This window comes from Tyto alba, unplaced genomic scaffold (genome assembly GCF_018691265.1).
Source record: "Tyto alba isolate M040663 unplaced genomic scaffold, T.alba_DEE_v4.0 Super-Scaffold_49, whole genome shotgun sequence".
NCBI classification, from domain to species: Eukaryota; Metazoa; Chordata; class Aves; order Strigiformes; family Tytonidae; genus Tyto; species Tyto alba.
This window is the reverse complement of record NW_024881325.1, coordinates 1,975,308-1,993,120: the sequence shown is the minus strand read 5'-3', so window position 1 is coordinate 1,993,120 and position 17,813 is coordinate 1,975,308. Positions and strand designations below refer to the sequence as shown.

Sequence of the window (17,813 nt, the reverse complement as noted above, 5' to 3'; positions counted from 1 at the left end):
TTTTTTTTTTGTTTGTTTTTTGTTTTTTTTGTTGTGTTTTTTTTTTTTGGTTTGGTTTGGTTTTTTGCTCACTTAGCTCTAATGTGAAAACAACAGCAGACGGATGTTTTGGCTTACGCTCTGACCAAGCAGAAGTTTTTGAGGAAAACTACTACATACAAAATACCAAATCTCAAGCAGTGGTATATTGAGGTGCACATAACAGCAATAGGTCAAATGTATCTGTGTTGACTATAAGTTAGATATGCTTTAGAATATACCCCTAGCAATGGGCTTTAACAGGGCTCTAAACCATGGCTGAGTTTTCTGGACAACTTTCATACATACACACACTCTCACCAAATGAACACTTAAAAGAATGGAACTGCATAAAGACTGAACCAGGTTATTAATCAATACAAACTAGGCTTCCTCCACCCACGAGGACAACACCTGCAGGATACTTTTGCATATGTCTGCATCTGGAAATGATGGAGTTTGTAATAGGTGGAACAGATGGCAGGATAAAAGAGCAAAATTAAGTGGTGAAAAGCATGCGCCTATCTGTAGTAGCAGCAGCAAAGTGCTGAAAGGAAGACCTGGAGGAGCCAGAAAGCAAGCCTCCCAGAGAAAACCACTTTAAAGATATAAGCTGTTCAATCTTCCTTTTCTCCCCTATTAAGTAAAGATAACTTGCTCTGAACTGTAAGATGTAACTACTCCTGCATGTGGCTATTATTTTGGTATAAGATGCCTTTTTCTTGTTTAGCTTTGCTGAATGTATTTGGTTTAAAGGAAGTAGCCACTTACTGCAGCCTGTGTCCACATACAGAATTTGTCAGGAGTAGCTGCTTCTGAGAAGGTTGAAGCGCAAACAAGACCTGCATATTACATATCCACTCTGGTTTTCTAATGAAAAAGAAATTATGTTTACTATCAATAGATCTGCAGTACACTTAAGGCTCTAAATGGAGTTTGAGTGATTCCTTGGCTTTTGGCATGGGATGAACCTCCTGGCTAACTGTCTTTCAAAGTTGTGAAGGATGTGGTGTCAGCTATGCGCAGGTCCTGCTTTTCCTCGTTGCCCAAGGTCACCACGTAAGCCTTTGCCACGCTCAGACCATGCCAGCAGTTTTACACACTCATCTGACTTTCTGCAGTGGTTGTGCAATGACACTGCTGTTATTTTTATACTGTATGAAGTAGCACCCAGACTCTTCACTTTAAACATTCTGTCCCTGGGGCTTTGTCAGATAAGCGACAAACAATGTTAACAACTCCGTACTCATGAAAATTCACATCATACCAACACCCCAGCAAGACCTTTAAAACTCTTAAAAGATGAATCTCAAGAACATTTGTTCAGAGTCATCTTCACCCTCTTCAAGACTCTATGTGCTGACTCTGAACAAAAAAGACAGGTACTGAATTTCAGTTTACAGACTTCCTTAGAAACAATAAAAGCCTAAATGTAAGGTGACATCTGCACTATTTATTAGTTGTATCGAATATCCTGAAGGCTGAGAAAATCTCAGTCTTCACTGAATTGAGAATTAGCGTCTGTGCTTCATTCCTCAGATGTTCAATTTATATCCACTAAGAACTTTGCCCTGAGTAAAATTGCTGACAGCTCTGTATGTTCTTTTATTCCACTATTAATCACAGTCAAAATAAGAAGCTTCTTGAACAAGTATTTTCAAACACAGGAGTTTGATGGCCTTGCTCGACACATCAGGAAAAAAATTGTAATTTTGGAACACTGGAAATTAATGGATTCTCATTTTTCTTAACCCACAGGAAACGTACCTTTTTTTCACCCACTCCCTAAAAATAATATGCCTGTTTACTGACTGTATATCTTGAGGTGATTCAGCAAAGTCCTGGCCACTCAAGCCCCAGGTTCAAGCCTTAGCAGTTAATTTCTTTTTCCCTTCCAGAAATCCTTCTTTCAGACAGAGATTGGCACATGACATTAAGTTCAAGGAAGTGCTTAGTTTACAGAGTTCTGGTGGGTTCTCATGCTTCCTACAACCAAACCTTGGGGTGTTAGTTCACTAGTTTGAGTAGCTTTTTTTAATTTTTTTTTCCATATTTTGTTTTGTTTTGTTTTGTTTTTTTAATCATACCCCTGGCTGCAGAGGGGTGGGATAACGTCCTCCCTACCTTCTCTTTCATATGGGATGTATAACTGTAATCTCAAATAGCACCTGCAAGTCCCACAGGTGAGGATCTGTCTCTGCCATATCTACCTTCAGGCATAGCTTTATTCACAGAAGTGGAACACTCTTTTTCATCCTATTGACTTTCCGAGCAAGATTAAGAAAGAATTAATAGAATTTTGATACATTTTTCTCAAATGCCAGACAGGCAAACTGAGCAAAAACTAAGATTTGTAATAAAGCTCTATTCAGCTGCAGCAATCTGGATTAAACTGGAGGTAATATATAGACATTTAGGTTGCCGTATATTCTGGAAAGGGGTCCTCACTACTATAAATTGTGTCTTATGCATTGAGATTTATTAGAAAACGCCACAGGGTTTGGGGAAGAAGAGAAGGAAAAATAATTGGGTTCACTAGGAAACAAACTGAAACATCCAAAGACGATTAGTAAAGGCAATAAGCGAAGCACAGAAACAAAATCTCAGGCAAAGTACTCTGATCTCACTAACACACTTAGATCATGATGCAAGTCTCCCCTAAAACAGTGAAAAGTATAAAATACTTCTGAAGGGAGTCAGTGTTTTAATTTCTTCATCCCTTTACCTGAAAGAACACAGTATTTCAGAATACTTCACATGACGACTCCTTGTCTTAAAAAAAAAAAAAAAAAAGTGAAGTAGGCTGTTGTCATAACACCTGAACAATGTTCTTTAGCTTGTGTCAAAGAAGGTGCTGCAGCTGGACCTGCAGGAAGCAGCCAGCCAAGGTGAGAGGCAAATGCCGACCGATTTTGGATACGTGCTCAGGGCGAGCTCTGACTAAAGAGGACAGAGAGCTTTCCTCTCGTCCCAGGCTCTGTTTTTTCCTACGAGAGGCTGAGCTATCGTGGGTGTTCTGTGCCTGTCAGCATGGAGAGAATGACCCCACGAGTATCACTGCAGGACAACACCAAACCAAGATTCATCAAAAGCGATGTGGAAATAAATTATAAATAACCTCCAACCAGCTTCATTAAGTGTAGGACGTTTCACTGAAGTACAGTCATGAACACTGTGTTTGAGCTAGAGAGAGTAGATGAGGGCCAAGAAGGAATTAGATTATGCAGGAAGAGACTTGCAGCATCTTTTAACGAATTTACATTCCTCCTCAGAGGAACACTGCTTATTTATTCCCTGGTATATGTGACCATATGATTAATTCATCTGCCAGCCTGACAAAACTGACTCTTCAAACTGTTCATATATAAGGGCTTTTTCCAATATAGTCTTTTACCTCAGACACTAATTAATTATTAATTGATCTTTCCAAGAACAACTGTTCAGTGTGACCATGAAGTTCAATGCCCTGCCTTCAACATTTCCAACTCTTCAAGCAGAAAATAGCAGGACTTTAGCTAATGGGGCTGAAGACAGATGTTGCTTATCACCCAACTCCTTACACAAGGACAACACCACGACACTCAGAACGCTGCTTAATCTCATGCATTTTACAATCCTACCACAGCTATTAATGCAGTAACCTGGTAAAGATGCTTAAATATCTTATGCAGGCTTGACTGCATAATCGCTGGGGCGTTGGAACAAGGTGCAATCACGGACAGCTCTTTGGCTGTCCCGCTGACAACGTCCATATCAACAAACAGAATGGCCCAAAGAGTTGGATCAGGGCAGTGAAACAATCCAAGCTAAGCACACCACTTCCAACCGTATATACTAGGAGAGGAGAGGAGGTGCTATTTTGGACTATCTTTAGTCTGGTCCCAAGCACCGAACCTCCGTCAGCACCTGCTACAAATCAGATGTGTTTCCATAGTGAATATTGCAGATAGTCACATGTAAAAGGCACGCATGGAAAATGAAGAAGACGATGAGATTTGCTCTGAAAAACTCAATCCTGCTCCTAAATAAAACACTCACATAAACGCAGTGTTGTGCTGTAACTGTTTGGCTGAAGCACAGTGCTGTCTCTGGAGTAGCAGTGACTGCATGAAGAGCTAGAAAACAAATTACTTGGCATTAGAGCAAAATATTTAATTCAGCGAAGCGAGCAAGGCAGAGAGGGGCGTGGGTGACTCCATCCCAACCTCGAGGTGCCGACGGGCGCTCTGCCCAGGGAGCAGGGCCGGGGGGCCGAGTGGGTGGCCCTGGGGACGCGGGGCTCCCCGTGCGTGTCCCGCCTGCGCGGCTCGGCCAGGCGCTGGGACCTGCCCGCGCACCGTCCGCCGCTGCAGCTTCTCTCTAGAAGCTTCCCCACGGGCACGTGCTGTCATTATTACAACTCAGCATCAATGGTATTAATATTTGCCTGAGGACAGGCTGAATCCAAACTGCCTATGAATATTTATTCTCATTAACAGGCTCGGGACACTAGGAGTGCCATAAAACACAAACATGTGATCAGCAATCTCATTTAGACAGATCACTTCATACACGCATTTTGTACATCTGCTATCTTTTTATCTTGGAGCCTACAGAAGAGGTAATATCCTAAAATAATATTTCGGTCTTTCAGACAGTTATTTTGAATTGATAAACCATACCCAAAGGTTGATTCAGACAGTGTTGATCAACATTTAACAACAAAATAACTTGAATGACACCTAGTGGAACGAAAAGCAATAGCTGATGACCACCCAGCAACGATGTACAGTTTCGAAGAGTGAAAACAGCAAGGAGGGAGAGCAAGAAAACAGCAAGAATGGGTGGGAGGAGAAAGAATTATTTCATAAAATGGGTGGTGTACAATTTAAGAGAACAAATTCCTAAATGACAAGAGTTTATCTGCCTGTGTAATAAACTTCAGAAGAAATGGGATATTTTATTTGAGCGAGGAAAAATTAAATGAGGTAAACCCACAATAACTGTGCAGTGGCAAACAAAACAGTAAGCGGAATGTGGATGGGATGAAATTCAGAGTCCTCCTATGTATAAATACTAAAAAGGCTTTAGCAGGCTAGTTCTCTAGGGTGCAGTAGGTAATAGGAATATTTTGGCTCTGGGGCAACAATAACTCCTGATGTGAGAGAAACCAGTTTTTCTTTAATTAATTTCTGCAAGCAATATATCCCTTGATTTGTGAATGGATTTCATGATCAATCTTTCTTTTTCATTCTTTTTGCTTATTTGCTTATTTGTATAATTCACCAGTGACTCGCACCCAATTATAAAGAAATATTTTGGTTAGTCTGTTCTCACCAACCTGTTTGAAAATATGAAAGAACAGACTCAATCAAGGTGATAGAATTCAAATGAGAAGCACTTTTGCTATCTATTGACAATGTGATGTGCAAGATTTTTCTGCACTGGAAATGGAAATGGTACTTGAGAAAGACTTCTGTCTTTCTAGGTCAAGAACAGGTCACTGACAGCAATAAATGACTATAACTCCTTAAAACCGTCTATGAAAAATAATGGCACGTTCTGCCTGAATTTCCTCCTAGCATGTCATGCATTTGACTGCACATTTATCTTTAATTTGCAGCTTTAATTCTTAACTGCAAGGGAAGTAGTAATCTCCCTTCAACCCTTTTTTCTCCCTATATGAGCAACCAGACACAGCACCCATGTAACTGGAAAAGTCAAGGCCCCAACAGAAAACTAATCCAGAGCAGTGTGCTTTCAGGGAGTCAGGCAGCGAGAGAGGTCTTGTTTGGGGAACAAGAGTGTCCAGAAATACTTCTCCACTGAGAGGACACAGAGCCTCTCACAGTGACGAAAAGTTCAAACGGATTCACTCTGTGGAAAACACATTTTCAGACTATAACAAGATTATAGCAGATAATAACTTTTTTTTTTTTTTTTTTTTTTTTCCCCCAGATTAGCTCTTAATAAATCCTCTTAAATGAAGAATCCTTATTTGGTCTACAAAAAGCCATAGCCCTAAAATCATAAATGCAAATGCCTTGTATTTTAAGTTTTGGTTCTGTCAGATACTCCCTGCACACATTCACCTCCACACAGAGCTGAAGAAACCGTCCCACGGACCTCAGCAGAGGTAGCAGGTTCAGGGGCTCAGCATGAGCAGCTAATTCTCCAGCCACGTGTGGCACGGCGGCCAGAGGGGCGTAGGACCACCTTTGGGAGGACTACCCATAGCACAGAATTTGGGTACGGGTTCCAGAGGATTCCGAACATTTCGCATCTGTTTCAATGCAAAAAGATGTAGCATTTCATTTCACCGTACAACGGGAAAATTTTTATTCTATGAGGCAGCATTTCTTAAGACATATGGCATAGATTGTGTGATACAGGAAACAGGCATAAGGAAAGACAGATATTTATGAAATCTATGGTCTAGTGATGTATCTTCCAAAAAAAAAATGAAACTATCCCTAAGACAGAAGGATTTTCCCATTATTAGCATTCCACTCACAGGTCCAGCTGTTGAACAGCTGACAGGCAGATGAACTATTCATTTAAGCAAGGGGGAATCACTTTCTTCATCTTATAGAAAATATCAAAATTCAAATGGGGTTTGAAGTACTTTTGTCTTCTCCCTCCAGCACTGTCTAAATTATCTTTTAAAATACTGAAGAGCAGAGATACACATTAAGTCATTTTCTTAAGCAAGTTCCTAGCAAACTTCAGGCTATTGGTAATTGTTTAGACTTAATGAAGAAAAGTAGACTTTAAATATAAGTAAGAATTAAACAATAAGAATTGCTCTCAGAATAATTCTAAATGTCAGAAATTTCCCTTCCCCCAAAGAACAGCATGTTATAAAGAAACAACAACTCAGAAGCAGGGCTCTTCTGCACATCTGCAACATCTGAAACTCACCTGGGTTTCATTTCCAAATGCAGAACACAGCTCAAAGCCTGTCCCCAAAACAACACACTAAACAAGAACTGGACAGAATTAAACATCAGATCCACAACACACTGGCTTTCCAAATGTCAACTGCTATCTTAATTTTAGAGCGTTCATGTTTGGTAGCTAAAGCAAAGGGAAACTTATTTCAATTCTATTCCAAAATTTCATGTACAGAGAAAAAAAAAAAAAAAAGAAAACAAAATCCAATTTTTGTTTTTCTTTTACACAAACATGGTATTCTTTATTTAGATGAACAGATACATGTATATTATAAACTGGTATCATCCTGAACTACTGGCTTTCCAGCCAAATATACACAGAGCACGTTATGTTCTAAGATGTCATGTTGCTGTTATTCAGCAGCTGATATTCTTCAGCAACTTGAGTGGGAAGAAAATTGCAGGACCATGGTCCACTTCTGAGCTGCACGCAGCTCTCGTGGCTGGGAAGAAAGGCTATCGGCAGGGAGCCAGCGAAGCCTTTCCCAGGGCACCCTCCCTGACTCCAAACCGATCCAGGACAACACAGAGGAATTATATTCCACCAAATATCACAAGAACCAAAATAGGAATTGAGCCACTGAACATGTGCCCTTCTTCACACGCAAGATGGTGTCAGGGGCACCTTCCTGCCAGAGTCAGCCCAGCCCAGGCACTTCTGCGCTGCTCTCCGTCACCAGCTACAGGGCACTCCCAGCCCCTCCGCCTGAGATCAGATCTCTAAATCCCTGATTAGCACAGAATTCTCCCTTTCACTTGTTGGCTTAGTCTTTTTTGAACCTGGGTGACCAGAATGAAATCCTGTGTTTGTCTGACTTTTCACAACTATTTCAACATTTTCCGCAGACAAGGAGATTCTTACAGCTGAGGAAAAAAACCCCTAGACTTCAGATGAGTCATTTTAGGTTTTCCAGACATTGTCAGGTTTAATGGGAAAACTATATTAGCAATAAAAAAAAAAATTCAAAAGCATTTCTCCTTGTCTGCAGAAAATACAAAAATGCCCCAATCGCTATAGGCCATGACACATGTTAACCATATAGAGCATCTTCCAATGCAAATGGTTTCCTATCATGCACAGGAAAAAGCTCATCTTCTTTAACACATTTCCTTACTGACTCTTTAAAAAGTCAGCTCCAGTTGCTATACGTACTCCAACACTTTACCAAGCAGAGGGAAAGGGCTCAAGGGGGAATAAATAAGGGTAAGCATCAATCAGGCATCTCACCAACTTTTCCTTTCTGCATTTTTGCTGCAGTTCTTATTTCTATTTGATTTGGAGTTTCTTGCTATTAATATATTAAATCAGAAGAGATCGTCTTTTCTATAGATATTGTTTTTTTTCCAGTCAGATGACATGGTCTGTCCTTTTAAGATGTCTATGTTGAAAAAACAGTTCTAGTAGATTTCTTGAAAAATAACAGGTGAGTATCTAAATTCAGCCCCAAAGATATTCAGACTAACTATCTGCTAAAAAAGGAATAGGACATTGTTAAAATTAATATAAAGGACATTCTATATAATGAATATCACAGCTTCCCTGTGATGAAGTTTTTAATTTTATGTAGCATTAATACAATTTAAAATATAGGAATGTGGCATTCAGATCAGGAATCTGAAGTTGTCCAGCTTTATTTTGAAAAGCTAATTACATAACCCTTGTAAATAAATGGAAGCAAATTAATTAAAAAAAAAAAATCAATCATTTTTTCCTACAATTTTAGTCTTTATTAAATGAAACTTCCTAGAGAAAAAAAAATAGTCTCATCTTATTTTAGGTTTTTAAGAGGAAAGCCTTTTAAAATTTTTTTGAGTTCTAAAATATCTCTATACTTGAAAACATTATTTTGAAGAAAGTTTTTTTTGAAATTCCATTCTATGTTAGTGTAATTTAAGCTCCTTACCACCTTAGTATGCAAAGAACTCTGTATTTGTTGTTAATAAGTCTGTTTTACTTGCTTGCTATTTCTCAGTCTTTGTCCAGTCCAATTTTAAAATCATACTCTTGTATGATTCTAATGTGCTTCTAATGCTTACCTGCAAACAATGTTATACAACAGTTTTCACCTTCTTCAGTTAAAGAGGAATTTTCTTTAAGTGTATAGTGTATGAAGAACCCCACACTCCCTACAGTATCTGCCATTCTCCAAGTAGTATACAAGGCAATATACGGTCAGATATTTTTGCTTCAATACTTACTAATTGCAAATTAAATGGAAACAAACAAACAAAAACCATTTTAATTATGGGATATATTAAAATCATAAAGAAAGATGGTTTCAAGATTGGAAATTCCCCAATCTGTGCAAGCAAGTTTGTATTTCAAATTCCAATCAAGTCTCAAGGCTAGCTATGTATTTTTAAATGCAAAGTAGTAGGAAATACAGGAAGGGAAGAGCTTTAGAGGTTTTAAACTGCCAAATAGAAGGGACTAAGACAGAAGTCTAGTGGGATCCACTCTACAGAAGTGGGAATGACATAGCAAAAGGGATAATTACCTGCTAGCCCAAAGCATGGTTATTTAATCCCTAAAAGAGAAGCAGTACCAGATATGCAAAATTTCCAATTCTCTATTCATCCAAATCTTAAACTGTATGTTCTCAGAGATGCATGAAGCTACAAGGCAGCAAAATAGAACTTTTTGCCACCTAAAAATATATACTTCCTGGATAGAATCTTCATGCTCTCAGAAAGAAGATGTTTAGAAATTTACATTGCTTAAACTCAATTTTGAAAACTGACTTCAACACACAGTTTTAACACTAGACTTATGAAGACACAGAAATGGAATCAAAATCTTTGCCTAAAACTAACCTCGTTTTTACCATTGTCTCCTGGTGACAATAATATATTTCATACAATTCTGAAGGAAAAGCAGTGAACTAGAGTCAAAATGAAAGGACTGTGCTCTCTCCCAATTGCATTGTTGCTACTTAATGTCAGGAAGAATGGCTCTGTGGGAAATACAGAAAGCTACAGATTTTCTTCCCAAAACCTAAACTTCACGAGTACTCCTGAGAAAGAAATAGCTGTGTTGTAGTTCTGCATTTAGAAACATGCTAATGAGCCATACTTATCAGATTATTATTCTTATTCTCTGGGTAGTTGGAGCATGAACAAGACAGAATTCATCACTGTTGCGGGATTTGCCATACCACTGCTGTTCCACGTGACCCAAACCGAAGTCTGTCCTCCCTCCTGCAGCTGTAAGTCACTGGGAGAAACGAAGGGTTTGCACATAGACTGCAGCTCCAGGAAGCTGACGACCGTGCCTGCCTTGCCCCGAAACACCAGGAGGCTTTATCTACAGAACAACAGCCTGACCTCAGTTCCTCCCGGTGCCCTGGACAGCTTGCACAGCCTGGAGGAAGTGAAAATGTTTGACAATCCTTGGGCCTGTGACTGTCACATTCTGTATCTAAAACTCTGGTTAGAAGACGTCTCTGCACCCTCTCTTGCAAGCGTCAGGTGCGCAACCCCAGCTCCCGTGAGGATGAAGCCCTTGGGGCAGCTCACTGGGAATGAGCTGGGGGGTTGTAAGAGGCTTCTCCCAATCAAGTGTCTTGAGTTCTTTTGGCGAGACATCATTTTAATTGCTGGAGCAATAATTACACTTATTTTAGTAGCATGGGCTCTGAAATTTTCAAAAAAGCTGGTCTACCAAATAAACCTAAGCCAGTACGACTCTAGGGGCTGACTGCTGGGGAGGTGTACCTCCAAAACCCTTGGGATACAATAAGCTGTTCACTACAACTAGCTTGAACAGAAACAGCAAACTATTCTACCACAAAAAAAGCACACGAACTGGCAACACTCATTTTAATATGCTACAAACAGACCCCGGGGATCAAAGTCTGGGTCCTCAGATAGGCAAGTTGGATTTCATTTCCTTTCAAAAATAAGCCTGGTGATGTATATTGACAGGCAAGTTTCATTCTGCTGTCATCTACTAATACAAAAAGCAGTTTCTAAATTATTAAAAATCATTTAACCTAGCATTTTTCCACTGAATTCTCAGCCCTTACAGCAAGAAGATTTACATCCCTAAATCCTACACTTTTTAATATATGGCGATAAACAGCAACTGTACTATTCTTTTCCCACGCAGAAGCTGTGAGAGTTTGCAACCCGTTACCCCCTCTCAGTGCACCAATGGGCTTGGTAGGACCATTCTTGTGTGCAAGCAAATTCAACCATCTCTTCCTCAGGTTCAGGAGTTTTCTCCTAGCAAAACAACCATGATTATATAGACTAGCCACTGAATGTATGCCTTACTGAATATGCTTAAAGATGGACGGGTAATGAGAATATAATCAGTCAAAAGAATGGTAAATATTGTTGAATTTCCTAGAGAGTGAACAATAAAAAAGCATTCTATGTGAAATTAAAATAATGGATGGTTATTGAAGATTCGTACTCACCCAAGCTTGATTTCTTTCACAATTCTACACACTTCTGATTAAAATCCTAAGAAATCTCCAAAGCTTGTCTTTCAGTTTTATTAGTGACATTTGATACACTGGGTTTTATGCAATAGCTTTGAAGACAATGTTGCCTCTTCCCTTCTTTTCTTGTGCTCCCCATCCTCACAGAAAAATTGTTCTGGTGACTCAAGCATACTGCCTTCTCCCTAACATGATTACTCACAAGACTCCAAGAACAGCAATTGATGCTGTGACCCCACCTGGTCTGGTGAAGCTAGACTAGTTAGATGGGAGGTCTGCGAAGGTCTTCTAAAATTAATACTACTGTTGGCTAAAGACTGCCTGGCTCTTTACCTAGCACCTTGTCACATGCGTGGGGCTCCTTGTTGAAGCACGTAATGTCCCTAGCAAAGCTGGTGGTTAGCTTTCTGCCGCTAGGCGGTTTTGCAATTGCCATGTGCTGTCACTTCTAGAAGATGAGACCCATTCCTAGCCACAAACACCCAAATCAAAGACAGCAGAAGCTCACAGGGGTATTTCCAGGTCCCTCGTGCCCCTGCCAAAAGCACTCCAGCAATAGGGAGTCAAACTCAACGCTGACTGCTGGCGACACTCTCGGACAGCTCTAGAAGAGACGCGTTACTGTCTGCAACAGATCTTCGCTGCTGGTCCTCTCTGCAGGGAAAGGGCAATCTGAGACATCACCACTTGTCAATTGAAACTAATGCCAGCTCAGGACGAGTCACTTGCCCCTCTCGGTGACACAAGGCACAGCCACTGAGTATGGCAGAACTGCCAAAAGGACCTCTGAAGTGCAGATAGATTTGGGGAAAGGACATGCGCCGTGGGTAGAGAGTTAATCAATTTAGCAGCAAAGCGTAGCATGCAGCTTTAGACTGAGAAAAGGAGAGGAAATAGAGTCTAATGTTTTCCCTGTAAAATAATAAATTATCTGGGAGACAACATGCCTATTGCAATGTTAAAGTCTGCAAATGGTACGCAGCGAGGAACAAGAAGTGGGAAGTCATAAATGCAATGAGCCGTGGGTTACTTGGAGTGCCAAGCAGTCAAAAGCAAGATTGTACATCTAGAAACAAAAGATGGGTTGAGGGCTCAATTCAGAGAAGGCAAAAAATCCAGTAATCACAATCTCCCACGTATGACTTTGCAGCAAAGGGCAAATGTGATCTTTTCTTGTTAAAACAGGGAATATCATTTAGGGATAGAAAGATTTATTTACTTCCATATTTAGATAAGCTACAATAATTCAGTATCAATATCTAAAAATCAAGAAGAATCAGCTGCAAAAGAATCAGAAAAGCAACTGTAATGCAAATAAAGGATTGGAAAATGTACCTTAAAGGAAGCTTAATCAATTTCATTTAATAAAGAGGAATTTAAGGAGTGACAAGATCACAGCTTGTATGAATCTACATGAAGAGAAATTTGCTCATGAAGGGCTAGGAGTAGAAATTAGAACATCAGGCTAGAAGCAGGGCTCCAGATCCAACCATGAATATAATCAAACACGGAAACAGCTCATCAAATGCCATGGTGAATCCTATAGCTTAACTAATACTGGGCAGTTTTTCACATTGGTAGGCACTACCTGAAATGAAAACGATTTTAACAGAATTGAACGATACACCTAAACTGCTATTCTTATTCCTCTGGTCACCTGTAAAATTTATGGTGGGACAGGCCATGAAAAGAGAGACCACAATTCAGCCTGCACCCGCTGAGCCCCGCTCCCACACTCCACAGCAGCAGAAATCTTCCACTCTACCTTCGACTGCATATTGCACCCTTCCCCAGGAGTACTCAAAGTGCATCAAAGAATTTGCATTTTACAAACTGTTGCAGCCCTGCTGCAGGGAAGTGAGCACCACAACCTAGAAACAGCATGTCTTAGTAAGGCTCTATCACCCTCCGGTGCAGACCAGAGTAAAACTGTGTCTTCGGATTTCTGTGCACATTTTGAGCAAGTGAGTACAAACATGCAGAATTTCTCTAGCTTTCCACATAATATTGTAGATTTATATTATATTATTCTACATAAACATTTATATTATGTTATTCTACATGAATAACCTCTGCAGGAGAGAATTTCAAATAAACACCTAGGAACACAGTGGTGGATGCACTTAGATAATTTGGGAATATTTTCTCTGCGCTGAGCTTTTTGATTTTTTAAAAGGCAACCACCATTTTGTATTAATGCAGAATACTACAGAAGAAATGCATTCTGCAGTCTCTCATGGAGAATTTCCCAAATGATATATCCTGTTCCCTCAAAATAAAATAAATCATTAACACTAAAAGCTTATCACTCTCTTTTGTGCCTATAAAGCTAGACATACATAAAATAATAAACTGCTTTACTGTATAGCTTTAATTGTACAAACGTTAAAAAAATCAGCAATCAGCAAATGTTTCTGCTTATACCAACAAACACATTGAATAAGATGCACAGAATACATGGAAAAAAAAAGAATCTGAGAGAACGTTTTCTGACCTCATAAGAGGAAAGAAGAGGGGATCTCTTCCACAGCAGTATTTCACATTCCACTAAAACAGTATTGTATTTATCGCTTCTGATCCATTTGGCTTTTACCTGAAAAACAAAACAAAACAAAACAAAAACCTCTGAAAAGGGGAAAGCTGGAAGTGCTAACTGAAGGCTCACAAACAACATTCAACTGTTTATCTAACAAGGCCCCTGTGTCATGCTGAAGCCACATATTCCATCAAATTGTATAAATAATGCTGCAGTTGCTAAAAACATGCAAAGACAGGAAATTACGTCAGCTATCTAAATGAAACATGCAGACAGTATTCCCAAAGGTGTTCATAAAGATCCCAGAAAATGTGACTATATCATGCCTGCAGGAGTGCAAACTAGTCAATATATCTGTTTTCACATTCTTTGGTAACATCGGTATAACTGCTGGGATTAACTGCAACTAAAAAGTTATGAGTTTGGGTTCAATATTTAGCAAGACAAGCAATCATACTCTGACTTATTGAACAAGAACAAAACATTATTTTTAAACAGTTCACTTTAATACACAGAGTAGATTTGTGTAAACTGCAAGTCTATGTAAACTGCGATTCAATTCATGTGGAAAATATTTGCAGGCTTCATTTCTTAAATAGAATCATAGGTGAATTACTTTTTTTTTTTTTTGAAGTGCTCAAGATTTTCTTAACATTGTAGCAAAAAGCATTGCTCAATCTGAAAAACTTCAGTTTAGCTTAAGGCTTTCTTTCTGTCTACGATCTGTAGTTAGAGTTTATTCCAGATCCATTGTTCGAGTTCATGCATCAGAGAAGTTTACTGCTTTTTTCTTTCTTTTTTTTCCTTTTCCCATTTGACACTAATAAATGTCCAGCACTGTTTAGAAAATAGCTACCAATGCCTTTGTGACTAAACACAAAAGGATGCTTAGAAACTAGGCACTTTGTTGTGACCTTACAATTCCATCCCACACCCAACCTACTTCAAATGCTACTCAAGGCAGTGACAGACTCTTCCTGGGTTTGGAACATTTAATGCCCACTCACAGATGAAACATGCAGACATTTTATTTCAACAGGTCTTACCACATTTGACTTCCAAGTTTCCCAGTTCTCCCAAACTTGACGTCACCGCATCTTGCACCCACGACAAGCACTGTCATGCATTCGTGTTTTACCTTTTGGCAGTTGGTTTCTAACGGATTTGGATTTTTTTTCACTTTTCCATTAATTCAATAAATCAACTGGGAATAAAAAAAAAGACTTCAGAACATCAGGATAACTCCTATTAAAGCAAGTGCAGTGTTCTTAAGTAACTAGTGCCTGAAATTTTAGTGTAATGAATGCTGGCTACACACATACAGGACCCTTACTAAAGGGCACCCAATGTGGGATGTCCACAAGAAACAGAGAGGTGAAATTCACTAGTTCTTCTTTAAAAAAAAAAAAAAAAAAAATTCTGTTCTCTATATACAGCCGGCTTCTTCACAAGGGCATAAGCATCTCACATGGCACTCCAATGAAATGTGAAAGAAAAAAAAACTTATGCACACATAGGGTATACATTGAAGCAACATGAATATTGGATTCTGGTACCACCGGAGTACTGGGTTGCTGGTAACATGGTCTGATCCCATGGCACGTAACACTCGGTATTTGGCTGTATTAACAGGCACACTTAAACCACTTCCTTGGGTAGTGCTGCCCCTTATGATGACTTACAGACAATTCTGAAGAAACTAACTTGTACACCTTCTAGTGCTGTCTAATGGTTGAATTTTTTCATAGTCCCTTTTTGCCCTTACTGTTTATTTGTTATCGCAAAGATCATCATCAAAACAACGAGTCACAAATACTCTTGGACAGAGTAGATTATTATCCTTCAGTGCTTGCCCCTACACCCACTCCAAAGAGGAGAAACCTGGTTTTATATATCATTAAGCTGTTTGCAGTTATTTTTGGTAAAGCTAGAAAAGAAAACCAGTCTGCATTTTAACCTTATTTTAAATTCCCTATTGTTTCAAAAATCTGGCCAAAAACAACAACAATAAAAAAATCTCAGTGGAAAACTAATGAATTTTAGAAAAAAACTTTGGTTATTACATTGTATGGGTTTTGGCTGAAGATCCTTAATTCAGGTCTGGAAATGGAATAGAACAACTTTTATAATGATATCATTGCTAGATGAGACAACTACTCCATACTTAAACAAAAATAAAAATGTATCTAGTTCTTCTTTTTCCATTTTATTTTATTTACTAACATCTTTGAGCAGTAAACTTAATTGCAGGCTACCAGATTATCCATTGACACAACTCCTTTCTTGAAAGTTGCACAGTTATTTACATGGCTTGTGTTCATTACAATAAACTAGTAAGGAAGAGGTCTTGGCGTGTAACAAAATAGTTTACATAGATCTGTGATGTAACAGATTAAAAATCCTCTAATCCCTCACTCAAGACTTGGATATAATTATATCTACTGCTGATTAATATCATTATGAGTAAATAAATGAACAGTAAATGGTTACTGTTTCATATAAAATAATGTGATTAATTTACTTCATCACATTATGAGTGTGATGGAGTAAAAACCATCACAAAACTCAGAACCATCTCCCTGCCCCATGGCACTAACAGGTCAACAAGCTGGAGCAAAGGAAGAGACAACCCTTCCAGTCCATCATGGGACAAACATTTCACTGCCAGGCAGTGAGTAAGTGCATTATCCATCCGTTGAGAACTACAGTGTCCAAGTCTAGACTTTTAGGCCCTTTAAAACCTCCTCTGGTTTTACTGTTTTAATAGTTGGTACTTTATAGTCGCTTGAATCTCTCTGACCTACCAACGGTGATATCACCCTGGCTGGGGTGATCCTGAAAGCTCAACAGAATTACGTCGGAAATAAATTCCCTCTGAAGTTTTTACAGGTTTCATTTGGATTGCTGTGTACAACCTTCACCCGAGGCTCACACGCACATCATGCAATGCTATTCTCCATTGTGCTAAAGGGCCACAATATTATTAATAGAAGGTAATTATTATTATGAATGTGCTAATAACCATCTTTGGAGCTGCATAAAACACAAAAAAGCTCTTTCGCTAAAAATTACCATGTCTCAGCTCAGAATAGGCTGAAAGGTGTAAGCCCTCTGTCAGATACAACTGCCTCTGTGCATTAGTGGAGCCAAACTGTAATACTGTTATGCCAGTTACTGAGACGCAGCAGTTTGGCTTTGCATCACTAGCATCATTCCTCTGAAGGCAGCCACTCCGGGTCTGTCTTCTGAAGCTATCTACAAATACTGTTTTCTTCACCAGAGTTACACTAACACTTAGGAATTAAAGCATTTTTGCTAACTTACAAGACTGCAAGCAACAAGGAACAAAATTCTGAAAGAATACGAGAAAGAAAACAACGGCACAATTTCAGCTGGGGCAGCAGTAGCCTGGTCAGGTCACTGGAGCTCCTCAGAAGCCCAGCAAGAGCAGCAGAACCTGGGGAGGAGCTGCAGAAAGGACAGAGCACCCTGGAGGTGAAGGGTGGGGATAAGCAGGAAAGCAAGTGCAGAAAACGGTAGTATTTCTATAGACAGTTGATATGCCTTCTTTTTTTTTTTTTAATGATGAATGAGCACCTTCCCCCGGCGCTCAGAGGACAGGTGGCTGGAAAACTGCCAGTAGCACTGCAACAAGCCACAGTGTCAGGAAAGGCTCATTATTTTGGGCTCAGCACCACAATAGTGTACGTAACTACATGTCTTTGAGAAGGGAGCCAGCTCATGTACTTCTGCCTCGGCACGTGAGAGAATTACTCTTGCCTCTGCTTGCAAAAGAGAAGAGTGAGTGCATGTCTGTAATGGAAGTTATTTTAGAAGTGACACTTCCTTATAGTAAAATTACTTATTTACAGTAAAAAATAC

At 39.3% G+C, this 17,813-nt stretch overlaps 1 protein-coding gene across 1 annotated transcript; it reads left to right on the top strand.

The window, feature by feature from the left end:
• The first annotated feature begins 8,096 nt into the window (after positions 1–8,096).
• Positions 8,097–11,340, top strand: GP9 (glycoprotein IX platelet). Its single transcript, XM_009964729.3, has 2 exons — positions 8,097–8,154; positions 10,056–11,340. Exon 2 carries the CDS (start codon positions 10,063–10,065, stop codon positions 10,645–10,647), a length of 585 nt encoding a protein of 194 aa, XP_009963031.1. The 5' UTR covers positions 8,097–8,154; positions 10,056–10,062; the 3' UTR covers positions 10,648–11,340.
• Positions 11,341–17,813: the final 6,473 nt, after the last annotated feature.

Excerpts from the sequence above, each read along its gene's own strand:
- GP9 (XM_009964729.3), top strand. The coding sequence starts at position 10,063 with ATGAACAAGACAGAATTCATCACTGTTGCGGGATTTGCCATACCACTG.